The sequence below is a fragment of the Delphinapterus leucas genome, chromosome 2, assembly GCF_059928025.1.
Source record: "Delphinapterus leucas isolate spDelLeu-1000000601 "Yukka" chromosome 2, BTC_Dleu_Yukka2, whole genome shotgun sequence".
Lineage (NCBI taxonomy): Eukaryota > Metazoa > Chordata > Mammalia > Artiodactyla > Monodontidae > Delphinapterus > Delphinapterus leucas.
The window spans coordinates 155,887,414-155,909,040 of NC_143130.1; the positions used below are offsets into that span (position 1 = coordinate 155,887,414).

The following is a 21,627-nucleotide window of genomic DNA, read 5'->3' on the forward strand; positions in this document are numbered from 1 at the left end:
ATACTTTCACTGTTATTATACTATTTTAATTACTTTAAAATAATTTTAAAATAACCAATTTTAAATCCAACTTTAAATGTTAAAATAAGTTGTAAGGAATTATTTATAAATGTTGTAAATGATATAGTAGATTGGATACTTGAAAATATCTTCAAATAAAACAGCACAGGGTTAACTCTTTGTGGCATCCTATGCAGGACTGAAAGCTCAAGTCGTCACATGGACAGGGCCGCGAAGAACTTAATGAAGTAAGCTGGGCAGAGGTGCAGTTTCTGACCTCCAGTCTGTGACGCTCCGTGAGGGCAGAAAGGAGAAGAAGCCTACTTGCAATTCCCTAAGTGTAGCATTTAAAGGAGCAGGTCTCCCCCTGCTGGCAGCAGTGGTGGCAAAATGAGTCTTGAACCACAACTGGTAGTGAGGACTCAAACAGGAAAGGATTATACAGCAAGAAGCAATGGTGCTTGGAAAACCACTCTCGGCCACGGAAACCTTAGCCACGTAAACAAGAGTGTGACAACAAAGATTGAAAGAACTCGCATCACTCTGATAGGAAAGTATCAACAGAGATGCTGATTTACAAACCCTGGTGAATTAGCAAAGAAAGAAAAATTTTTACATTCGTTTGGCTCTATAAAAAGATTCATTACCCATTTTCATGAATTGCTGATTCTATGTATCTAATTACATAGGACCGTACAGTAGCTCAATTAAAATTACACCTATCAGTAACTTAGTCTGATTCATTTGGTCCCACTACCGCACTTGTCTTTGAAGTTCAAGTTATTGATACAGCATGGCCGTCGGGTCATAAGATAGCTAAAATCAGGGAAGTTTGACTTACTTGCACTTTTGGAGGATTAAAATAATCCTCACGCCTTTGTTTATTTCATTTATTCTCTTTTGGCTGGCATGCATTCTGCGCTCACCCGCTTCCATTACTGGATATCCTACCTTTACCTGTCCTTCTTACAGTTTTACTTCCTGGTCTCTTCCTCTTTCCACAACAAACAGAAAACAAGCGGAAGGTTATTTTTCACTCCCTTGATTTTATTAACTCGATTTTGTTCAGAATCCTCTGACATTTATCACATTCTCTCTCATACTATTTATTAGAACATGTCTTTTTCCCATATCGGATTCTAAGGTATTTGAGGGCAAAAACTGTCTTATTCTGCCTCAGAAAGATCCAGGGCTTAGTAGTTTTGTCATCGTGGACATAAACTTCAGTGCCCTCATCTATAAAATGGAGACGTTAATAACAGCGACCTCATTAATTTGTACAGGCATCATAAGAGAATGCATGTAAAGCTGCCTGGTTCTTAATTACTAGATAATTGTTAACTATAGTTTTCACTCCCTCCATCCCCTAAACAAAAGCCTTACACGCTGCAGGCATTCAATTATTATTTGTTGGTAGAGCTCATGCTAATAAATACATTCATGCCTGGTAATACATTAGCATTATCTGTGTCTGGAGGACTAATGTGATTACTTATGACCTAGCAGCACTTAGCAAGGCTTGGATTACCAACATAGGGAGTGTTTCCCCTGCCCCACCATCTAGATCCAATGTAATTCTCTGTGATGCTGGCAATGTGCTGTACCAATAAAGTAGCCATTAGCTACGTGTGGTTATTGAGGACTTGAAATGTGGACAGCGTGAATGAGAAACCCACTTGTCATCTTAATTTTAATCAGTTTCAATACCTCCTAGTGACTATTGGCTAACCTACTGGACACGTCAGCTCTAGAACTTGCCTCTACCGGTGAGCAATCTTTACATTCACCGTGTCCTCTTTTCCACCTGTGAAGGAATTTTTCTAACCTAAGAAGTAACCTTCACTGATTCAACGCATCAGAACTTTAAATGATCCCAACCCCTTTTTTTCTTTAGTGGGTTCGTTATGACACTTCAAGAACTGGCGTGAGAAACAGGATCCATGTGAAACTCAACATCTCGGTCAGTTGCACAGGACAAAGTGAGTCATACATAAAATGACATGTAATCATCCCACAAGAAATACTAATTGCGTCCCTGCCTCGTGAAGCATCATCTGGAAGGATGGTAGGGGACGTAAACCAACCGCTGCGACAGGCGTGGCAACAAAGTGACCAGCACGCCAGGCGGTCCGGGCAAGCCTCTTTCGGGCCGAGACAAGGAGAGGCTGCCAGCCTCCCCTCCCACGCCGGCCGCCTCCGCACAGGCTCGCCTGCAAGTCAGCATGGCCTGTCCCGGTCCCCAACCCTAACGGCGTGCCTCTGTACAAACCGAGAGCGCTGTTTCCCCCAGCCGACTTCCACCCACGCCCCCGGAAGAGTCACCCCTCCTGCCCTGTCCACTAGAAGCCGGCCCACCCCTGCTTCTCCGGACCTCGCCTCTGAAACACGCCCCCCAGCAGCTCGTTGCTCAAGATCCCCGTACAAAATGGCGGCTGGGCCTGGAGAACCAACCATAGAGACGCCCAACTTCCGCGGAGAGCGCGCCGACCTCTTAAGGACGCCCGCGCCTCCCTGATAGGCGTGCCGACGTCATCTTCCGGCGGAGACGAAACAGCGGGCGCCGCCAAGGGGCCTTCTAGGAGAACAGCGAGCAGTCTCGGTGGTGCCGGGTCGTCCGAGCCGTGTCACGTGGCTGGCGAAAGCCGTCGCGGAGGCTGGGGGGGAGGAGAAATGGGCGGGAGGCCTGGGGGATAGCTTGAGACCCGACGACAACGGGGTTGTCATGGAGCCGCGGGGCCGGGCTCGCGCATGCGCCACTCTACTCGCGGGTCGTCCGGTCGCGGAGCAGCGACCTCGGTCCTAGGTGAGAAAAGGAGGGCTGAGGGTGAAGGGGGAGGGTTTGGGCGAGGAGCGTGGGAAAAGGAAGTGGGAGTAGGGAAGAGAAGAAGGGAAGCAAGGTAGGCAAGAGGCAGAGCCGGGACTTTCGGGGGAGAGAGGGCCAGATGATGGGAGCAGGGGGTGGTGCGTTCCTCCCGCATTTAGTTGGTCGGTTTTGCTGCGAGGGTCAGGACTGCGTGGCAGAGGAGATCGCGGGTGAGGAGGGGGCTGTGTGGAGGGAGCAATTGGGGTAAGACTGTTAGGGCGGGTGAGCCCTGATCTAGCCCTGGGGGCAACAGCCGGCTGGGCATCCCGGCGGGGGAGCGCCTGGAGGCCCGCCGTGCTGTGAGCAGAGGGGCAGGGAATGTGCAGGTGAGTGAGCGCGGGAGCTGGTAACCCTTTGAGGGTCCTGGGCCTCCCGTTTGGGGATGAGGGGTAGTGCTCTGTTCTGGGCCCGGGGCACAGGTGTGCTGTCTTTTTCAGAGACTTGCTGTCACCCACTTGGCTGGTTCTTTCCCCTGGGTGACCAGCTTGCCAGGCGTGGTGCCAGGGGGTGGGGAGGTGGGAGAGAAGGTGGGCATTGCCAAGTAAGGAGTTAGTGGTTAGTGTGGGCGGGTTCAGAGGAGCTCTGATCCAGGCCCAGGGCACAGGCCGCAGCCAGGCTCCCTGTTATTGCCCAAGTCCTGGCAGTAAGCGTTGCCTGGGCGTTTGCCCTGGGAGGCTGGTGGTATGCCAGTCACAGCACAGTCCTAGGGTCTGCCCAGTTCTGCCCTGCTGAGCTGGCAGGCTGGTGGATGCCTGGAGGGCGCTCCTGCTGCCTGGCACAGATGCATCGTGGGCTGGTGCGAATGGGGGGTGGGTGGGCACTGTTAACTGTGAACCCTTCTCCAAGCAGGGGATTTGAGGAAGTTCTCTAATCTTATCTTCTCTTTGAAAGAGGAGAGTGGAATGAGCCATACCAGGTTCCAAACAGAGGACATTGTCTGTTCAGGATCTTTGACATGAATTTGCAGCCAAGCTGGAGCATGGAAATGGATGTGAAGGGGAAGATGAATATTAGAGATTTAGGTAGACGGGTTTTTTTTCCTCCTTTGTTAAAAAATCCACAGACATTCCCCCAGAATGGCATCTCTGAATATGCAGACCAAGAGAAAATGACTTCAGAGAAAACCTAGTAATGTATTTATAATTCCTAGTAATGTATTTATAATTCCAGCAATTACTCATGGCTTTCTGGGTGGTAAGGTCTTGATTTTCTATGGCCTTGTCGCTTTACTGTATTTAAGCCTCTGCTTGGGCTTTCACCTCACACCTCTGTTCATGCATGCCTGTTAAACACATGACACATTTTAAAAAGAACTTGAGCTCTCAGGAAAGTTGCCAAGTATCTATAAAAGGAGAGATCTGTGAGCAGCATTTCAGATCCTTCCCTTGTACACCTTGGGTCTCCTTTTTATCATAGGCCTAAATCTCCATAGAGATTGTTTGTGGATTAGACCAACCTCTAATTTGGTTGCTGGATTTACCCCTGAGGTTTCAGCTTAGAATAAGGGGTGGATGAGATACCTGTTTCCTGCAGGAGACCAGACCTGGACGTGAGGTGACCGTGGTGTTTGGAAATGCAGACTCTTGACCTTCAAGCTGTTCAGGTATTTTGGTGACAGCTAAAGCTGCTAGGGCTGTCAGCAAGACTCAGCACGACAGAAGAGTTGTTGCAATTTATTATTCTGTGAGTACCTCACACATTAATTGTTGGGTGCTGAGGTTGCAAAGATGAAAAGACAACCCTTGAGGTTGAAGAGATGAACAGATAATTAGACTCTAATGTAAGAAGTGCATAAATAGAAGAAACAAGTGCTGTGGGGCACTTGTTAGAATTTTATCTTATACCTATTTATGTAAACCTCTAGATTCATTGATTCACTTTCCATTGTGAGTTTTAGTGTGTATTCTCTGTGGGAACCTTTTGGACAGTGTGTTACACGTGCACTCGTAAGAGGCCCATTTAGGGTCAATCCAAGCTTAACTTGGAGTCCTCCTAATGCAGAGTTAGGCTTGTGAGGATCTGAGATGTTTGTAGGGCAGTCGTAGTGGTTTCCAGTTTGTGCCAGGAAGCAGAGATGGCACAGTGGGTATGAGCTTGGTAACCCATTTTCAACCCCTGATCAGCTTATGAGCATCTAACTTTATTGTAAAATAATACTGAAGAGGCAAAAAAAAATCTTCTTGAGGTTTTCAAACTTCGCCATTGGTGTGGCCCCGGGTTTGAGAGCACCAGTAGTAAATGCCATCACTCTGCCTCTCTCTTATCGAGGGCCTCGTCTGGTGCTGTGTATGAATGGGTCTGTTGTTCACTGGCTAATTGACGTCCTCAGCGTCACTCCCAGGAGGGAAGTGCCTCTCTCAGGGAGAACAGGTCAAGATGGCATGTAGCCCTTCATTCTCTTTCCCACTTGAACTTCCCTGGGACACTAAGACTACCTGCTGCTTGAAGAGAACTTTACTTAGGACAGAGGCTCCCACATCCAAAGTGCTCAGTTCACTATTCTAAAGTAGATTATGCATTCTTTATTTCCAATTGCCACCAGTTCCCCAGGATCTAAAATTTTAGCATCTGTTCTCCTTTTAACGTCAATGTTTCAGCATTTTGATTCCACAGCCAATATTGTCCTACTCTCAGATGAGCCAGATAAATTCCTGTGTATTTTCTGTAGCTCCGTTGACTACACTTTAATAACAGTAGCAAGACCTTGTTCGTTGTCTTGTCACAAGGATTGTAGAAGTTGAAGTGCTTTATCTAAAATGCCTGTGAAATAATCCATTTCATAAGATACTGTGAAACTTTGTCAAGGTCTTAAGTAGTTGCAGCTAACATGAGCTATCTTCCTCATCTAAGTCAATAGTAGGTTCAGACTTAATTCAAGTCTCATTGCCCATCCATCACCGATGTCTGCTTCCATTTTTGAAAAAGCCCTCCATTCACTTTCAGACAGTATTATTTCAGGAAAATGAAACTATGTACGTTTGTTGGGTTTCATACAAAAGGATCCTGATTTAATTAGAGATAGTTATACATTTTATTCTGCTTTTTAAACTGGATTTTCCATGCCGTCAAACTTCATAGCCGTCCAGTAGAGACATGTGCTTTGGCATAGTGTCATGCAAGATGTGACAGTGCCATTGTTTATCTTTCATGCACGTAGCACTAAACGTGGTCTGTCAGAGTGCTTGGTTGACGTGGATTGAATGGGGAAGCCAGTCCCCTTGAATGAGTTAGATATGGTACAAAATAATTTTTACTTGGAATTGAGTTTAAAATTCTGATCAATGTGCGTTCCCTTTAGTCCGCTTCTACCGTATGCAAAAGTATGAGCAAGAGGGTTTCTCAGGGCTGCCTGTAAACCTCCTTGTCTTCTATCTAATTTTATGTTGAATCCCTCCTCTGCTTCTGGAGTAGTTAATGTTCTTCGCTAGATCCTGTATTAGCAGAAATGTTCACACTCGGCATTTTCAGGGTATTTCAGATACAGTGCTGTTTGGCAGGGGGCCATGTTTCCCTCTACTCAGAAGGACGAATGGATGGAGTCGAGAATGGATTGTGAATAAAAACGCCACTGGGTGTTGCTTAAACCTACTATCTTAGTCCATTTGGGCTGTCATAACAAAATACCGCAGACTGGGTAGCTTATAAACCGCAGAAATTTATTTCTCACAGTTCTAGAGGTTGAGAGTCCAAGCTCAGGGTGCCAGCATGGTCCAGGGAAAGCCCTCTTTCAGGTCACAGACTTCTCACTGACTGTGGTGGAAGGCGCTAGGGACCTCTCTGGAGCCTCTTGTAAAGCTCTAATCCCATGAGGTGAAGCCCTCATGACTTAAGCCCCACCTCCTAATACCATCATCTTTGGGAGTCAGGATTTCATATATGAATTTTGGGGGGACACAAACATTCAGACTATAGCACTTTGCAGTTCCATTATTATTATTGTTTTCCCTGTTGGTCCCCTGTTCTCTTTATCCCTGCAGTATCCTTACAGCTGGCATCCCTTGGCGATTCAGAGGGCCTTGTTAAAATATCTTGAAGGGCTCATTGCTCTCGTACTTTGCACTGTTAGCCTAGTTCTGGATCTGCTTTGGACTAGCTGTGTATCACTGGATCAAATCTAGGCGTCTTTCCAGGAAGTGGACGACCAGGTCTGTTTGATTCACTCTATACCCCCGTTCCTAGCACGATGCCTGGTTCATAGCAGGCACTCGATAAATATTTTTATTTATTTATTTATTTTAAATTATTTATTTATTTATTTTTGGCTGCGTTGGGTCTTCGTTGCTGCATGCGGGCTTTCTCTAGTTGTGGCGAGTGGGGGCTATTCTTCGTCGCAGTGCGCGGACTTCTCATTGTCGTGGCTTCTCTTGTTGCAGAGCACGGGCTCTAGGCGCGCGGGCTCTAGGCGCACGGGCTTCAGTAGCTGTGGTGCATGGGCTCAGTAGTTGTGGTGCACGGGCTCAGTAGTTGTGGCTGACGGGCTCTAGAGCGCAGGCTCAGTAGTTGTGGCGCACGGGCATAGTTGCTGTGTGTCATGTGGGATCTTCCTGGACCAGGGCTTGAACCTGTGTCCCCTGCATTGGCAGGCGGATTCTTAACGACTGCACCAGCAGGGAAGTCCAATATATATTTTTAAATGACTGAATGTAACTTATCTGAGCCTCAGCTTCCTCCTCTGTAAAGTGGGATAGCAGCTGAGGAGGACATTGTGAGGCTCAAGGAAAGAACCTTAGCAGCAATAATGTTATGGGCGTCTGTGGAATCAAAACACTATTACATATGGTCTTATGTGTGCATAGAAGTGCTTTTTAAGCCAAAATGTAGCATGCATATATAAGGAGTTGTTTTTACTCTGTTCACTACCTCATCCAAAGAAGTGGAAAGTTAATTTGAGAAACTATACTCTGGGAGGTGGCAGAAAGTCCCAGGCCTGCAGATGTATCCTGGGAGGCAAGCCTGGTCCGAGGTGGGCATCCCCTCTGCTTTCCTCCCTCAGGGAGCATTCCAGAAAGCCTAATCAAATGTGCCTTTGTTAGCAGTCTACAAAGCTTCCACTGAGGACGTGGTTTGTATGCTTTGCATTTGTAATGGAGTTAGAGGGCAGCGAGAGGACAGTGAACCTCCTTTTGGGTGGAAACCATTCTACTGTTGAGTAAACTTGTAGCCTTTGTCAGCTGAGACCGCTGAGAAAGTGCGCACAGAGCAAGTGAGCGCCGCTGGTGTTCTTTGCCCTTAGTTTACTCACCATTTGCCTCACCTGTCTCAGCTCTTCAGGCAATGACTTCTTACGTAATTGTTTTTCACAGGGCAGTCCAGAGGAAAAGAGTACTGGTGAATGCACTTCCAGCCCAGTAAAACATGCAGAGGAAGAACCCATCCAGAGAGGGCTCTAGAAGGCTCTCAGCCAAACTGAGCAAAGGCCCAGAGATGAAAAAAGTGTCTCATCAACTCGGCATGGCGGCTGCTGAGTCAGATAAGGACTCTGGATTTTCAGGTTAAAAATACCTTATCATTTCTACATTGTAATGAGTGATTTGCCTGAAAAACGTCCTCCGTAAAAACTCATTTGTGTGATAAGGATGGGACGATTTCACCCACAGGAGAAATAGTTTTCTGATCTCTTCAAATGGTGATTCTGTTGCCATGTGGCGGGATACTCATCCCAGTCACAGTGGGGTTAGTTCTGAAGGAATGATATGACATCTTTTTTCCACTTAGACCCTCAACTTTAAATCTTATATTTCCAACTGTGGCAAGTGGCTACTGGAAAAATATATTTAAATACTCATAATTCTATTGTCTTACCTCTTTTTTCATAGGAATAGTTACATTGCAGGGGAAAATACCGGCGTGTTGTCACCACATATAACAAATTAAACAAAAGTAGTATATAATTTGTTAAGATAACTTTTTTGCTGAGAAAGTGTTTGCTGTGTTTAAAAACATTTCCCCCCATAACCCATCCCTGCCAGTATTTGTGCCTTTTGTCTTTGGACTATGAGCCTCCTGGCCATATTCCAAACTTGAGTATCTGTTAGAGACAAGAAAGCGAGACAGTTTTCCTTATTGGTTTGTCTTAAACTTTATCTGAAAGGACTAGTTGCATACCCAATAAATCTTTAAATTTTGTGCCGAGGCTTTTTTATTTCCAGGTCCGAGAGTAGTGGCTTAAATATGGCTCTAGTGTCAACATTTTGGCCCAGGGGAGGCAGAGGGGTGATGCCAGGGGATTCTGGCTGGGTTAGCATCCTGAGAGTGGAGCCCTCTCCTGGAGAAAGATTTATATTATCCAGCCCACAGAGACTTACCAATCCACCGTGTTGATTTATTAATTTATAGTGAGAAATGCGGCTGTTAGGAAACCTAGAACTCAATCACCCTTAGATTGGTGTATTTTCTCCCTGTAGGTATGCTGCACGGGAAGCCAAATTATAAATAGACTGTTTCTCAGAGGAACAGAGCACCGTCCTAGGGATTAGAATAAGGACAGTTCAGGGAAGGGAGGGCAGGTTTATAGCCCTTTGGGTTTTTCTTCTCAATCTTTTAGCATTGTTTCCCAAGCTTGCCTCATCATAAGGCTCGTCTGAGGCATTTGTTAAAAATACTGATCACCAGACCCCTCTTCTGGAGACTGTGATATTGAGGGTCTGGGGGAGGACCCGGAATGTGAGTTTTATATTTTTACGAGTGTCTCTGGTGATTCCTGTGATCAGACAGGTTTGGGAAACTTTGCAGGCCTAGTGTCTTTTTTTTTTCTTTCTTTTAATATCGTGTTTGTTTTTTGTCTGTTTTTCATATCATGAAGGTAATACATGCTCATGGTAGAAGCTTAGAGATTTAGGTACATGCAAAGAAGAAAACAAACATTAACCGTACTCCCACCCCCTGTTATTCTCAATACTGTGGCCATTTTGGTACTTCTTCCAATAACTTCAGTTCTGTCAGACCAGCTGTTCTGTAGCATGTCCCAAAGTCTGGATAGTTTTTCTGAAAGTTTCCTATTCTCTATGCAGAAGTGCCTTAAGAAGTATTGTGCTGTTCACATAAGGCAGTATCAAAAATACTCAGATACACTGTGCTCCAGAAAGTGGCCCTAGTGAATACCTTCAGTCACATCTGGGCCAGGTGCCAGTGGTTTCGTCAGTGCCTGAGTTATTGTTCCAGTTACCTTGGGATGTGATGTAATTTGCAATTATTAATTAGCTGCAGTCCATATTGAGATTTTTCCCATTGTCCCAATAGTGGCCTTTATAATTGTTAATCTTTTTGTATATTTGTTTGTTTTGGGTCCAGAACCCAGTTGAAGGCTGTGCATTTCATTTAATTGTCCCTGTCTTTTTTTTTTTTAATTTTAAAATTTATTTAATTTTTGGCTGCGTTGGGTCTTTGCTGCGCTGGCTTTCTTTAGTTGCGACGAGCTGGGGCTACTCTTCGTTGTGGTGCGTGGGCTTCTCACTGCGGTGGCTTCTCTTGTTGCGGAGCACAGGCTCTAGACGCATGGGCTTCAGTAGTTGTGGCACGTGGGCTCAGTAGTTGTGGATCGCGGGCTCTAGAGCACAGGCGCAGTAGTTGTGGTGCACAGGCTTAGTTGCTCCGCGGCATGTGGGATCTTCCCGGACCAGGGCTCGAACCAGTGTCCCCTGCCTTGGTAGGTGGATTTTTAACCACTGTGCCACCAGAGAAGCTCTGTCCCTGTCTTTTAAATCTTGTTTAGTCTAGACCAGCTCCTTCGTCTTCCCGTTCTTTTTTTCGGGACATCGTCATCTTTAAAGGAGTTAGGCCTGTTCTCTTGTAGAATGTTTCACACTGGATTTCTCTGGTCGCTTCCCCATTATCAGAAATAGCTAAACATTTTTTTAATAGAAAACTAAATTTTTGATGTTATATCCTTCTCATTGCAACACATAAGGTGACTCCTAAGTGTGTCTTATTCTTGGTGACACTCTGATTAAAGGAGTAGATGTATACCAGATTTCTTTATTGCAAAAGTACTCTTTTCTCTTTGTAATTCATGAGCAATTTATGGGATGATACTTTGAGATTGTGTGACTGTCCTGTTCCCCAGCAGACTCTTGACTAGTGATTTTAGCCTCCATTGATGATCCTTGCCTGAACCAATTACATTTGTGGTTTGAAAATGGTGATCTAATTCTATCATTCCTTGTATATTTTATTAGCTGACAGTCATCTTCTCTAAAGAAGTGCTTCTCTCCTCTGCCCCCTTTTTAGAGCATCACTGTGGATTCACGGAATTTTTTTGTGATTTTGTTTGTCAATCCATTATCATTATTATTTTTGATACTCAAATTGCCCCACATTTGGTCAGTGGGAGTCCCTTCTAGGTGGCGCCTGTGTCTTTGACATGTCCCCATTTGTGTTGGAGCACTTCCTTGCTTTCTGGGACAGTAAGATGTCCAGGCTCATCTTGCACCTTCCCTGCCAAAGATATCGGCCATTTCTCCAAGGAGCCCTGGTTTCCTTTTTGTGCAGAATGACATTTAGAAACCAAGATACACGTACAAGGTACGCACTTTTCTTCTGAAGTCCTTTGTTTCTGACCGGATAGTTCTTAACTAGAGGTGCACATTTGGATTACTTGTAGTGCTTTGTGAAAATAACACGTGCCTGGACACCAGATAAATCAATTCAGTAGAGTGAGGGGAAGACCCCAACACCAGTAATTTCTAAAAAGCGTCTTTGGAGAATCTGATTAAATGCAAGTGTTGACAGTTGCTCTCTTCTAAATTACAGTCACATTCCAGTCCTGCCTCACCCAGACGACTCTGAGATTCTTGATGAGCATTTAGGGTATTCCCAGACTCCTCACTGGCAGGGTTACTGCAGTCTCTTGGTTTACTCCAGCAGGGAGCTAATTAAGCCCTCTCTGTATGGATTTCACATAGAGCAGCCTTCTTTTCTTTGTGGCAGAGAGTATCTTTCCATCACCCATTGTGCAGAACCCCCAGTGGGCACACTCAGCGTGCATTTAGGACCCTAACAAAGGAGGTGCTTAACTGGGTGGAGGAGGAAAACAAAGAAAGGCACATTGTAAACCTCACCTTGATGAACTTATCCAGAATTTTACAATTAGAAAACTTAGGAGGAAACTATTTTAATTTCAGAGTGGAGGTAAGTCTTGAGGTTTTATAGGTTGGTTTTGTTTTTGTTGTTATTGTTACATCATGTAGTGCCCAGAGCCTCTAAAGGTTAATTAATTATTAATCTTGCCCCAAGTCACACGCACACCCCTCTTCCCTTTCAACCACAGATTCTTAAAAGTAATGAGCTAACTTCGAAGGCTTTACCCACTTCTCCTGTAGACTGGTGATGGTTACTTTCTCATGAACCCAAATGGATGCAGGCTTTTGTCTGTAATAGAGTTAGAAGGGAAGTCAGCTGTCCTAGGGCAGTGATTCTCAATCTTTTGGGGTGGGAGGGATAATTATGGCTCCCATTGAGAATCCAGTGAAAGTTAGATACCTACTCCTCAGAAAAATTCACAAAAACACATATCACAAATGTTCCATTCCGTTTCATGGGGTCCATGGCTCCCCAGGAGGACTGGTTAAGAGCCTGAGTGAACTGACCATTTTTCCGCCCACCAGATGGGAGCTCTGAATGCCTGAGCTCGGCAGAGCAGATGGAGTCTGAGGACATGCTGAGCGCCTTAGGCTGGAGCCGAGAAGACAGGCCAAGGCCGAGCGCCAAGCCTGCGAGCGGTGCCTTCCCAACACTGGCCCCCATGGTTGTCATGAAGAACGTGCTGGTCAAACAGGTGAGGAGGACTGAGCTCTCATAACTTCTTTGCACGCCAGAGTTTCTGAGCTTCCTGTGCACAGAGCTTCTCCCTCTCTGCCAAGGAGAGATGTGAGAAGCAGACCACCGGCACCACACCAACACGTGCTTCTGTGCTGGGAAGAGGATGTGTCCTTTCAACTACTGACGGTGTTTGAAAAAGGAATACAAGAGTCATCACATGTGTTCTTATTTTCCAGATAGTAAGACTGTTTTATTTCTGTATCCCTAGTTTGTCCAAAGCGATCTGGAATACTTTGGTCATGTTAAACGGAACCAAGCAGAAATGTCCTAACTTCTATAGTGCATGCTAAGATATGACAGAATTTAAGGTAGAAACAAGAGGATCTCTTTTTAATTTGACTGGGACTTTTAGAAATATTTTTTTGAGAAGTAGAGGCAATTTCCCTGTTTCTCATGTTACATTCTGAGCACTTTCTTAGTAATCAGCCAAAGCTATGTCATTAGTGAGAAAGGAGCTCTTTGGTTTAGGTATGGCTATACCAGCAGACTCCACCCAGCATTGTTGAGGAATTGAAAAATAACCCTGTTTCAGGCTTTCTTATATAACTATGCAAATTATGTGATTATTGTCTAGATACGAAAGAAAAGAAGATTTAGATAAAAATCTAAGCTAAGCCCCAGTGTTTGGAACAAACAACTCAATCATATGAACTTGAAGAACATGTAACCTTACCCTACTTTGCTCTAAAATAGATCAGTCCTCGCATGGGTCCGTTGCTGCGGCTGCTCAAAGCTAGTGAAGGTTGAAATCTGGCTGTATGTTGTTGACCTTCCCACCTTAGGTAGAAGAACGTGGCTCTAGCCTGACAGGAGACCTTAATGTCTTAACTATTACCTAGTTATTGCTGAACAACACAAACTGATTTTCAACAAGGCAACCTGGTGAGTTTGGAAAAAGAATTTGCAGATACTCGCTTGGCAGATCACATCTCAGCTGGAAGCACAGCTCTCCTCACCGAAGTGAGGCGAGAGAATAAAGACATGAAACGGAGCCCAGATGAGACTGTCCAGGCCCCACCGGTGCTTCTCAGGGCTTCCTGTCTCCTGCTCTTTCCTCCCTGCCTTCCTCTCTGGCCCCCTGGTTACTCTTTCTTAGGCATCTTTGTTGATTGTCGTGGGTGATGCCGGCAGCTCCAGAGGGCTGTTGCAGGGTGAGTGGGCGGGTCCAGCAGAGCCATCTCCTTCAGGACAGAGACCCACTGGGAAGGCTGCTGGACTTGATCAGGAGACAGGAGGCTTGGGGGCAGACTGACCTGATGGAGCAGTCTCGGAGTTTTGTTTTTTCACATATGCTAGAATCCAGCACATTCCAGATTTAAAAGCATTATACACGTTTTAAAATCTCTGCTTATCGCATAATGTCTTAATTATTGCTGCTTGGTTTTAGGATTTTTCTTTTGAGGCTCTGATTCCAGTTCTGTCACCAGACTGCGTGATCTTACACACAATTACTTAATCACCGTGAACTTTATTTTCTTCATCTTTAACATGAAGCTAGGATTGATTCTAGAGATCCTATCCAAGACCCTATGATTCTGAGATCCTATCCAAGTCTAAAGTCTTGTCTGGTATTCCCTCAGGTGATCTCAGTAAGAATGGTACCTTGTAAAATCTAAATTAGAACAAATAAGCTAAGTATCTAAGTGGGCATAACAATAGCATTAGGAAGAATAATCCAGTGAAATCAGCTTGGGAAAGCAACGAGTTAGGTATTTTCTGGATCCATTTGCCTTGTAGGTCAACGCTTATGGCATGAGTGAGCAGGGGGACAGCCTGAAGTTCTGCTCTTGACTGACCTGGACGAGGCTGATCTCTTCTTTGAAAGACCCCTGATTTTTGTATCTCCTCTGACGGGGGAGTGTGGTTGCTAGGCCCAGCATTGCTTGCTTATGGACACCCAGAGTGTATTTGAACACCAAGAGGGCTCCAGAATGGACTCTCCAGGTCATGCCAGCCTTTGCACAGGAGATGAACTGTAGTTGAACTTGGCCAGGAGTTCCTAAGCAGGTATCCAAGAAGCTGAAATGTATGCAAATCAGGTGCCGGTGTGGGAGCAGAGTCCATCGCTTTCCTCAGATAAACCACATGACTGCACTAAGGGTAAGAGCCTCTGTCAGGTTCTCTCTCTGCCTGTAGCCTCATCTACACTCATATCTCTGGCCCCGGGTTGGAATTGGACTGGCTTTTAAATATTAGAGACAGGTTCATGGAAAGTCCTTGTAATAAAGAGTCTGAGTCCATCTTTTAAATGAATAAATACATGAGAAAAGTAGCCATGCCCTTCTTTATTAGATTACTATCTGAATCAGTACTTTAATTAAAAATTATGTATCATTGAGCAGTAATAGAGCAAAAGCAATGTAGCAGAACGGTTTGGATGGGTTTTAGAGTCAGAGGATGGAATCCTATCTTCACCGCTTAGTAGCCTGGGGACTGAAAGCAAGTTATTTCAACTTCCTAAGCCTCGGTTTCCTGTTTGTGAAAGGAAATGATAACTACCTCATGGGATCATTATGGCGATTCCGTGAGACAACGCAGGTGGCACATCACACACAGTGCTAGCCTGTGGTAAGCACCCGTACACGGTGGCTGTTCCTGCCTTGCAGAGCTTTGTGGTAGTCGGGCGTTATTGCCTTAAATACAGGGGCCCATGGACTCCTGACAATATGTAACTTTTTAATCAAAAGTTGTTTCCAGGTAAAAGAGGTTCCAGATGTAACTAAATGAAGATAGACTGGTGTGAAGTCACATTTATAGTATTGAGATTAGCACATTTTAACTTATGCCGGCAAATTGTACTGTCCATCCTTTTCTAAAGAAAAAATTTTTATTTATTAAAAAATTTTTTTTTGTTGCACTGCACGGCATGCGGGATCTTAGTTCCCCCACCAGGGATCGAACCTGCGTCCCCTGCAGTGGAAGCGTGGAGTCTTAGCCACTGGACCACCAGGGAAGTCCCCTATCCATAATTTTATTGCCTTACTTGTGACCTTAACTATGTCACTACTTCACGACCTTCCTACAGTTTCTTTTTCTCAAGTGATCGCACTTGAATAAAGATAGCTATTTCCTCCAGTTTTCCCTTAAGAAAAAAAATATATGTCAGCCCCAAATGAATTTTTAAGCCACATCTCCAGTCATGTTAAGGAGGGCTACCCCGTGTGTGAGGGAGGCTCTGTACTCATATCTGAGTATTTGCTTTGCCTCTTGGACAGCTGCAGGTAACACGTAGTGTGCTGCTCTTTTCCTTTGCTTTTTCCTTCAGGGCAGCAGCTCATCCCAGCTCCAGTCGTGGTCTGTGCAGCCCTCCTTTGAAGTGATCTCAGCACAGCCCCAGCTCCTATTCCTTCATCCGCCTGTGCCGTCTCCTGTCAGCCCGTGTCACGCTGGTGAGAAAAAGCCGGACTCCAGGAACTACTTGCCCATTCTCAATTCTTACACCAAAATAGCCCCACACCCAGGCAAAAGGGGCCTCTCCCTCAGCCCAGAAGAAAGAGGAGAAGGTGGAATGCAGAAGAAGATCTGTACTGAGAGACTTGGGCCAAGCCTGTCTTCTAGTGAGCCGACCAAGACTGGTGCTGGCCCACCCGGGCCCCTGACTCCAGCGCCCCCCAGCACCAAGCTTGCCGAGGACTCAGCTCTTCAGGGTGTGCCCTGCCTGGTGGCAGGTGGGAGTCCACAGACGCTTCAGCCCGTGTCCAGCAGCCATGTGGCTAAAGCTCCCAGCCTGACCTTTGCTTCCCCCGCCAGCCCTGTCTGTGCGTCAGACAGTACCCTGCACGGGATGGAGAGCAACTCCCCGCTGTCCCCACCGTCAGCTACTTACAGCTCCCCTCTGTGGGCTGCAGAGCACCTCTGCCGCAGCCCAGATAGCGTTTCAGAGCAGCGGCAGAGCAAGCACAGGCGCTTTCAGAATACCCTGGTAGTCCTACACAAATCTGGTTTGCTGGAGATCACTTTGAAAACCAAGGAGTTGATTCGTCAGAACCAGGCAACTCAGGTGGAACTAGACCAGCTAAAGGAGCAGACCCGGCTATTTATCGAGGCCGCCAAGAGCAGGGCTCCTCAGGCTTGGGCCAAGCTGCAGGCGTCTTTAACATCAGGGTCAGGTCATCCTGGCAGTGACCTAGAAGCGTTCTCCGATCAGCCAGACATATAACATAGAAGGCATATTTTCCTGTTACTTGAGTGGTTCTTTTTAACTCTTTTACCGTTATCTACTCCTGTTTCCCAAAGCTTATGTAAGAGCTTTCCTTTTAAACTTAAACCGTTCGGCGGTTCACTTACGAAGCCACATGCCAATACCTGGCTGCTGTCTTAACCTGTGGTCTGTGCACAGTTTACCTTTGTCTCCGTTCCACTGAGGACCTCAGATTTGGGTGTCCTCGAGTCCCTCTTCCTTAGCCTGCAGGCACTTCGATGGATCACGGGGCAAAGCGGGAAAGATGCTTGTGTGGGGCCCCTCTAGCTGTCACTTCCCACCATCCCACTCACTAACCGTGATCAGGGATGCAGTGACGCAGACAAGCATACAGAGTGACACCTGTCAAGCCAGGGAGTAGGTGACATAAGGAGCCCTTCGTGGATCTTCCCTTGAAGGTCTTAGTCACAGAGGAAAATATAAGAGGAGGGTGTTTCCATTTTACGAGGCATTGTGCCATTTGGGAGAAACCTAAAATGCTCTGGGCACACATTGGTCCTTGGATGCAAGCACTTAATCACTTAAAGCTTTGTTTCTTTAAACTCGAAAGTCAAGGGGAAGGGGTAGTACCGTTAACTCCTACACTTCAATCATAAGCCAGATTTCTGTTAAACTGGTAGGTGAAATATTTCAGATTTGTAAAGTATGGAATGGATTTAGGACCATCTGGAGCTACAGTTGATGAACTGCTTTTTTGACTCAGAGTCTGAAGAAAGGAGAAATGGCTAGCATCTCTTGGTTGAGAGCTGGAAGATTCTGATAATTTATGCTTTTTTCTCTCTCTCTCTTCTTTTGAAACAATGCAAAAGAAGATTTTCTTATATGTGAAAATCCTAAAAGAGAGCTTCATGGTTCCCGATCGTGTAATACAAGTCAGCCCTCTGCTACCATCTTTTTTCCCCCTTGTTTTTACAAAAGAGGAAAGAAATGATTATTAATCTTGAAAAACTTTGAATTAAAATCATCATAAGGTTATGACATTAAGTCCACAAAAAATTGGAAAACGTATCCATTTTCTTTCCACATCCAGAGTTTTTATTTGTCTTACGTCACGGTGACGTGGAGCAGTCTTCTGTGTTTCTTTCGTGCATTGGATTTGGCTGCAAAGCCAAAGGTGTAGTGGGTTATGTGAAGTCCGTCTAGAAGTGGAGAGCGTTATGAGAACTTACAGATGATACACACCCTTTCAGCCTCATTGTAAACTAGATTTCTAAGTCGTAAAGTTGCCAGCTTTTTATCCTCCCATTTAAAAATTTCATCCTCTTGAAAATCTTTGTACCGATTACTTTAGTAAGAAATTCTGTATGACCAACTTCATCTTTTCTGCAAGGAAAATGTTCTTGAAGTTCTACCAAGGCCAGAAGCTAATGCTCATGCTTGCTGGGTAGTTGTAACTCTGAACATAGTTTTAAAATTACAAGGCTTCAGATTGCCTGCATTTTGTTCTCAAACATGCACAATTTAGATACGACCAATTTAGAAGTAAACAACTCAGTAAAACCTTTAGACTCTCCTGGTAAATGCAGAATTATTACCTGCCATTTGCTTTCTGAAAGATTTCACAAATCAGAGCAAATGTGCCTTTAAGCAGACTCTGCTCCTTTTACTATTTTTCTCTTGGCCCACACCCTTTGCCTCCCCTGAATCTGTGTGGTGCTGCAGGAACTCTGCACGCCGTGCTAGGAAGCTTCCTTTCTGGCAGAGTGTTTGGCAGCAAAGCTCTAGAAACAGGTGCCTTCAGAGCAGCCTGGGCACCAGTCATGAGTCTTACTGAGTCAAAAATCTGAACACACTTGCTGAGAACCAAATTTATTCCTTCAGAAAAACCCTCTGTGGAGCTTTATGCGTCTTGGACTCTTCTTCCTAGATTAAGGTTTGCATTCCCTCCTGTCAGGTACAAGACGATGAAAGCCGTCATTGATCCTCACTGCTGAGTGACAGGGAGAAGCAGCACCACCCCGCGGCTCTTCTCTGATGTTGTAACTCAGTGTGGAAGTCTCTCTGGGCTCTTAGCATGGGTGTTCTTTACCTAGTGGAGCAGTAAGCAGATGAAGCCACTTAGAGAAGCTGGTCGTGGAAGGAGAGATCCACTGAGGCTAGCAGACACGTGGAGCCAGAAACCAGATCGGCAAATGGAGGAACCTCGGAGTTGACTGGAAGGATCTCCGTTGGTTTCACGAGGCTGTAAGTAGTAGTGGTTTTAGTGATGCGTGATTTGATCTGGTATGAAGTTCCGTGGCAAAGCTGCTGTTTTCTAAAAGCCATTCTTAGCTCAAACCAACCCTTAAGAGAAGTTTCGGCAGATTGTGTTGGCAGTATTGAAAGACATCTAGAAAACGCTGCTGATTGAATTGGTTATGGGAATGGAGTTTGGTGACATTTGTAATTTAATACACTCATTGCTTTTTATCGATTGTGGTATTGTCTGACTTTACTATGATTCCTTCAGCAGAAAAGTAACTCTCGTGCATATATTGAAGTGTTTTTCCAGCTATGAATTCTTTAGGGTAGAGATTTATTTACCAAATGTGAATTCTTTTGAGGAAGTATGAAGTTTTGTAGAAATTGACTGTGAAATGTCAGAGAAAAATAAAAGTCACTTACTTGAAAACTATTTGGCCTTTGGGCTTTATAACTGCTTAAAATGCTAAGTGAAATCACGAGTAAATGTTTGATTGATTTAGGTTTCATACATACGTACTCGTGTCATTTGGGGATACTGGGATTAGTTACTGAACTTGTGGAAATTCATTGTTCAGACTCTCACCGGTGTGAACTTAAGGGAGATGCAGGCACTTAAGCAAATGGATAGTGCAGCTTTCCCTGGAGTCATGGAGGTTTATACTGGGTAGGTTGGGAGGAGAGAGAGGAGAATACAATCCAATGATTTCCTCCATCTGATAACGACACTTTCACAAACAGAATTTTTAAGTGGCAGAAGCACTACAGTCATCTCCTGGGATAAACTAAAGCCATATCAAGTGAAGTTCTTTTACTACAGAGCGGTCCTTAGCAAGTACATCTCCAAGCCTTTTCCTTCCTGCTTCTCCTAGGTGATTCCTAAGGCTCTGCTCCTCCTCATCAAGGTTCACCTACAGGGTCTCAGCAGGGAGATGTGTAGTCTTCCCTGCTCTCTGAGGCCAGTCAGGACACCCCTCCTGGGGTTTTTAAGTCACTGGGAAAATTAAAAGCTTATCATCATTTAAAGGCCTGTAGGGTTGCCATAGTCTAATTCTTAAAACATTATTTCTGTTCTATACAATTTTCTAAGTAACGTTTAAAAAGATGGCTGTAAGACCACTAAAACAAACAAAAATGGGTAAAGATGGCTAGAAGAGGTCCCTCCTGAAATAGAGAAGCACCCTCCCATAGAGATGGAATCTAGAGACACGAGAGCCACTGAGTGTATACTGCAAGGCTTAGGCGAGCCCTGTTACTGTCGTCCCTGGCCCTTGGACATGATTCCTGTATGTGGAAATACCTGCCCGTTGCAAACATGTCTGTTTAATCCACGTCTTTTATGACATAATTGCAGCTTGTAGCCTGGTGCAGTGGGGTCGAAAGACCTCCATGCACCTGTCACATCTGTCACTCATTAACTGGGTGACTTTGGATAAGTCACTGAACCTCTAGGTATCACTCCTCTCAGTTGAATAATAAAGAATTGGAACTGGTTCTGTCTATGGTGCTTCCCATCTCTAACCGTTTGTAAGATCTCTGTCTGTCACAGGTGAGGCTTAAAATTACAGATCTTCCTCATTTTACAGTGGGGTTACATCCTGATAAACCCATCATAAGTTGAAATTATCCTAAGTCAAAAATGCATGTGGCGGTATGGCCTTCATCAAATCCAAAAGAGTGAGCTCAGCGGAGAAATAGCCGCGCACCCTTCCCGCCGAGAGTCCCGGTCCACATTGGAAGCAAAGAGACAGTTTTCTTACAAAAAGTTGGCAGTTATCATAGAGTTAACAGTACTGCCTAGGCTGTTGCAATATATCCTCTTTCCACTCCCTTCTCCGCCTCCTCCTGTATATCCTCCTCGATTAAGTATTAAAAAAGTGTTTGAGTTGAAAAGAGTTTGTATATATTTAAATGAATACCTTTTTATACTCCTTGTTACATGTTTATAATCAGTAGTTAGTGGAAAATGTTTTGAAGGTTTTTTTTGTTGCGTTCTTGGTTTTTTTGTTTTTGTTTTTTAACTTGGGTTAGAATTTTTCTTTTTGTACTGTTTCTTTAAAACAGAGTTCTTAGTAACAGAGGCAGTTCCTGAATTCAAATAAACCATTTTGTATGTAAAAAAAAAAAAAGAAAAATGCATGTGGTACACCTGACCTACCCAACATCATAGCTTAGCCCAGCCAACCTTAAACTTACCCAGAACACTTACATTAGCCTGCAGTTGGGCAGGATCATCTCACACAAAGCCTATTATATAATGATGTGTTGGATAGCTCATGGGATTTGTTGACTGCTGTACTGAAAGTGAAAAACAGAACGGTTGTCTGAGTACAGAATGGTGGTAAGTATATCGGTTGTTGACCTTCGTGATCGCGTGGCTGACTGGGGGCTGCCCAGCATCACGAGGGGATCCTACCTGCACATCACTAGGCCGGGGAAGAGATCAAAATTCAAAATTTGAAGTAGGGTTTCTGCAGAATGCCTCTCTCTTTCGCACCATCGTAAAGTCAAAAAATCCTAAGTCGGAGACTGTCGGTAGTCAATTAAATTTTAAAGAAAACCCTGG

At 44.9% G+C, this 21,627-nt stretch overlaps 1 protein-coding gene across 20 annotated transcripts; it reads left to right on the forward strand.

Moving 5' to 3' along the window:
• Positions 1 to 1,886: 1,886 nt before the first annotated feature.
• CIPC (CLOCK interacting pacemaker) lies at positions 1,887 to 20,954 on the forward strand. Of its 20 annotated transcripts, none has more exons than XM_089908001.1 (5): positions 1,909 to 2,803; positions 3,927 to 3,991; positions 6,841 to 8,354; positions 12,466 to 12,635; positions 15,945 to 20,954. In XM_089908001.1, the coding sequence occupies exons 3-5, from the start codon at positions 8,219 to 8,221 to the stop codon at positions 16,836 to 16,838; spliced, it is 1,200 nt and encodes a 399-aa protein (XP_089764127.1). In that variant the 5' UTR covers positions 1,909 to 2,803; positions 3,927 to 3,991; positions 6,841 to 8,218; the 3' UTR covers positions 16,839 to 20,954. The 20 variants fall into 20 exon arrangements, 19 of the variants coding, with proteins under 19 accessions (XP_089764135.1, XP_089764133.1, XP_089764137.1 ...); XM_030761946.2 differs by having other exon boundaries at positions 8,167 to 8,354; XM_089908005.1 differs by lacking the exon at positions 1,909 to 2,803 and adding an exon at positions 3,053 to 3,189 and having other exon boundaries at positions 8,167 to 8,354.
• The last annotated feature ends 673 nt before the right edge of the window (positions 20,955 to 21,627 follow it).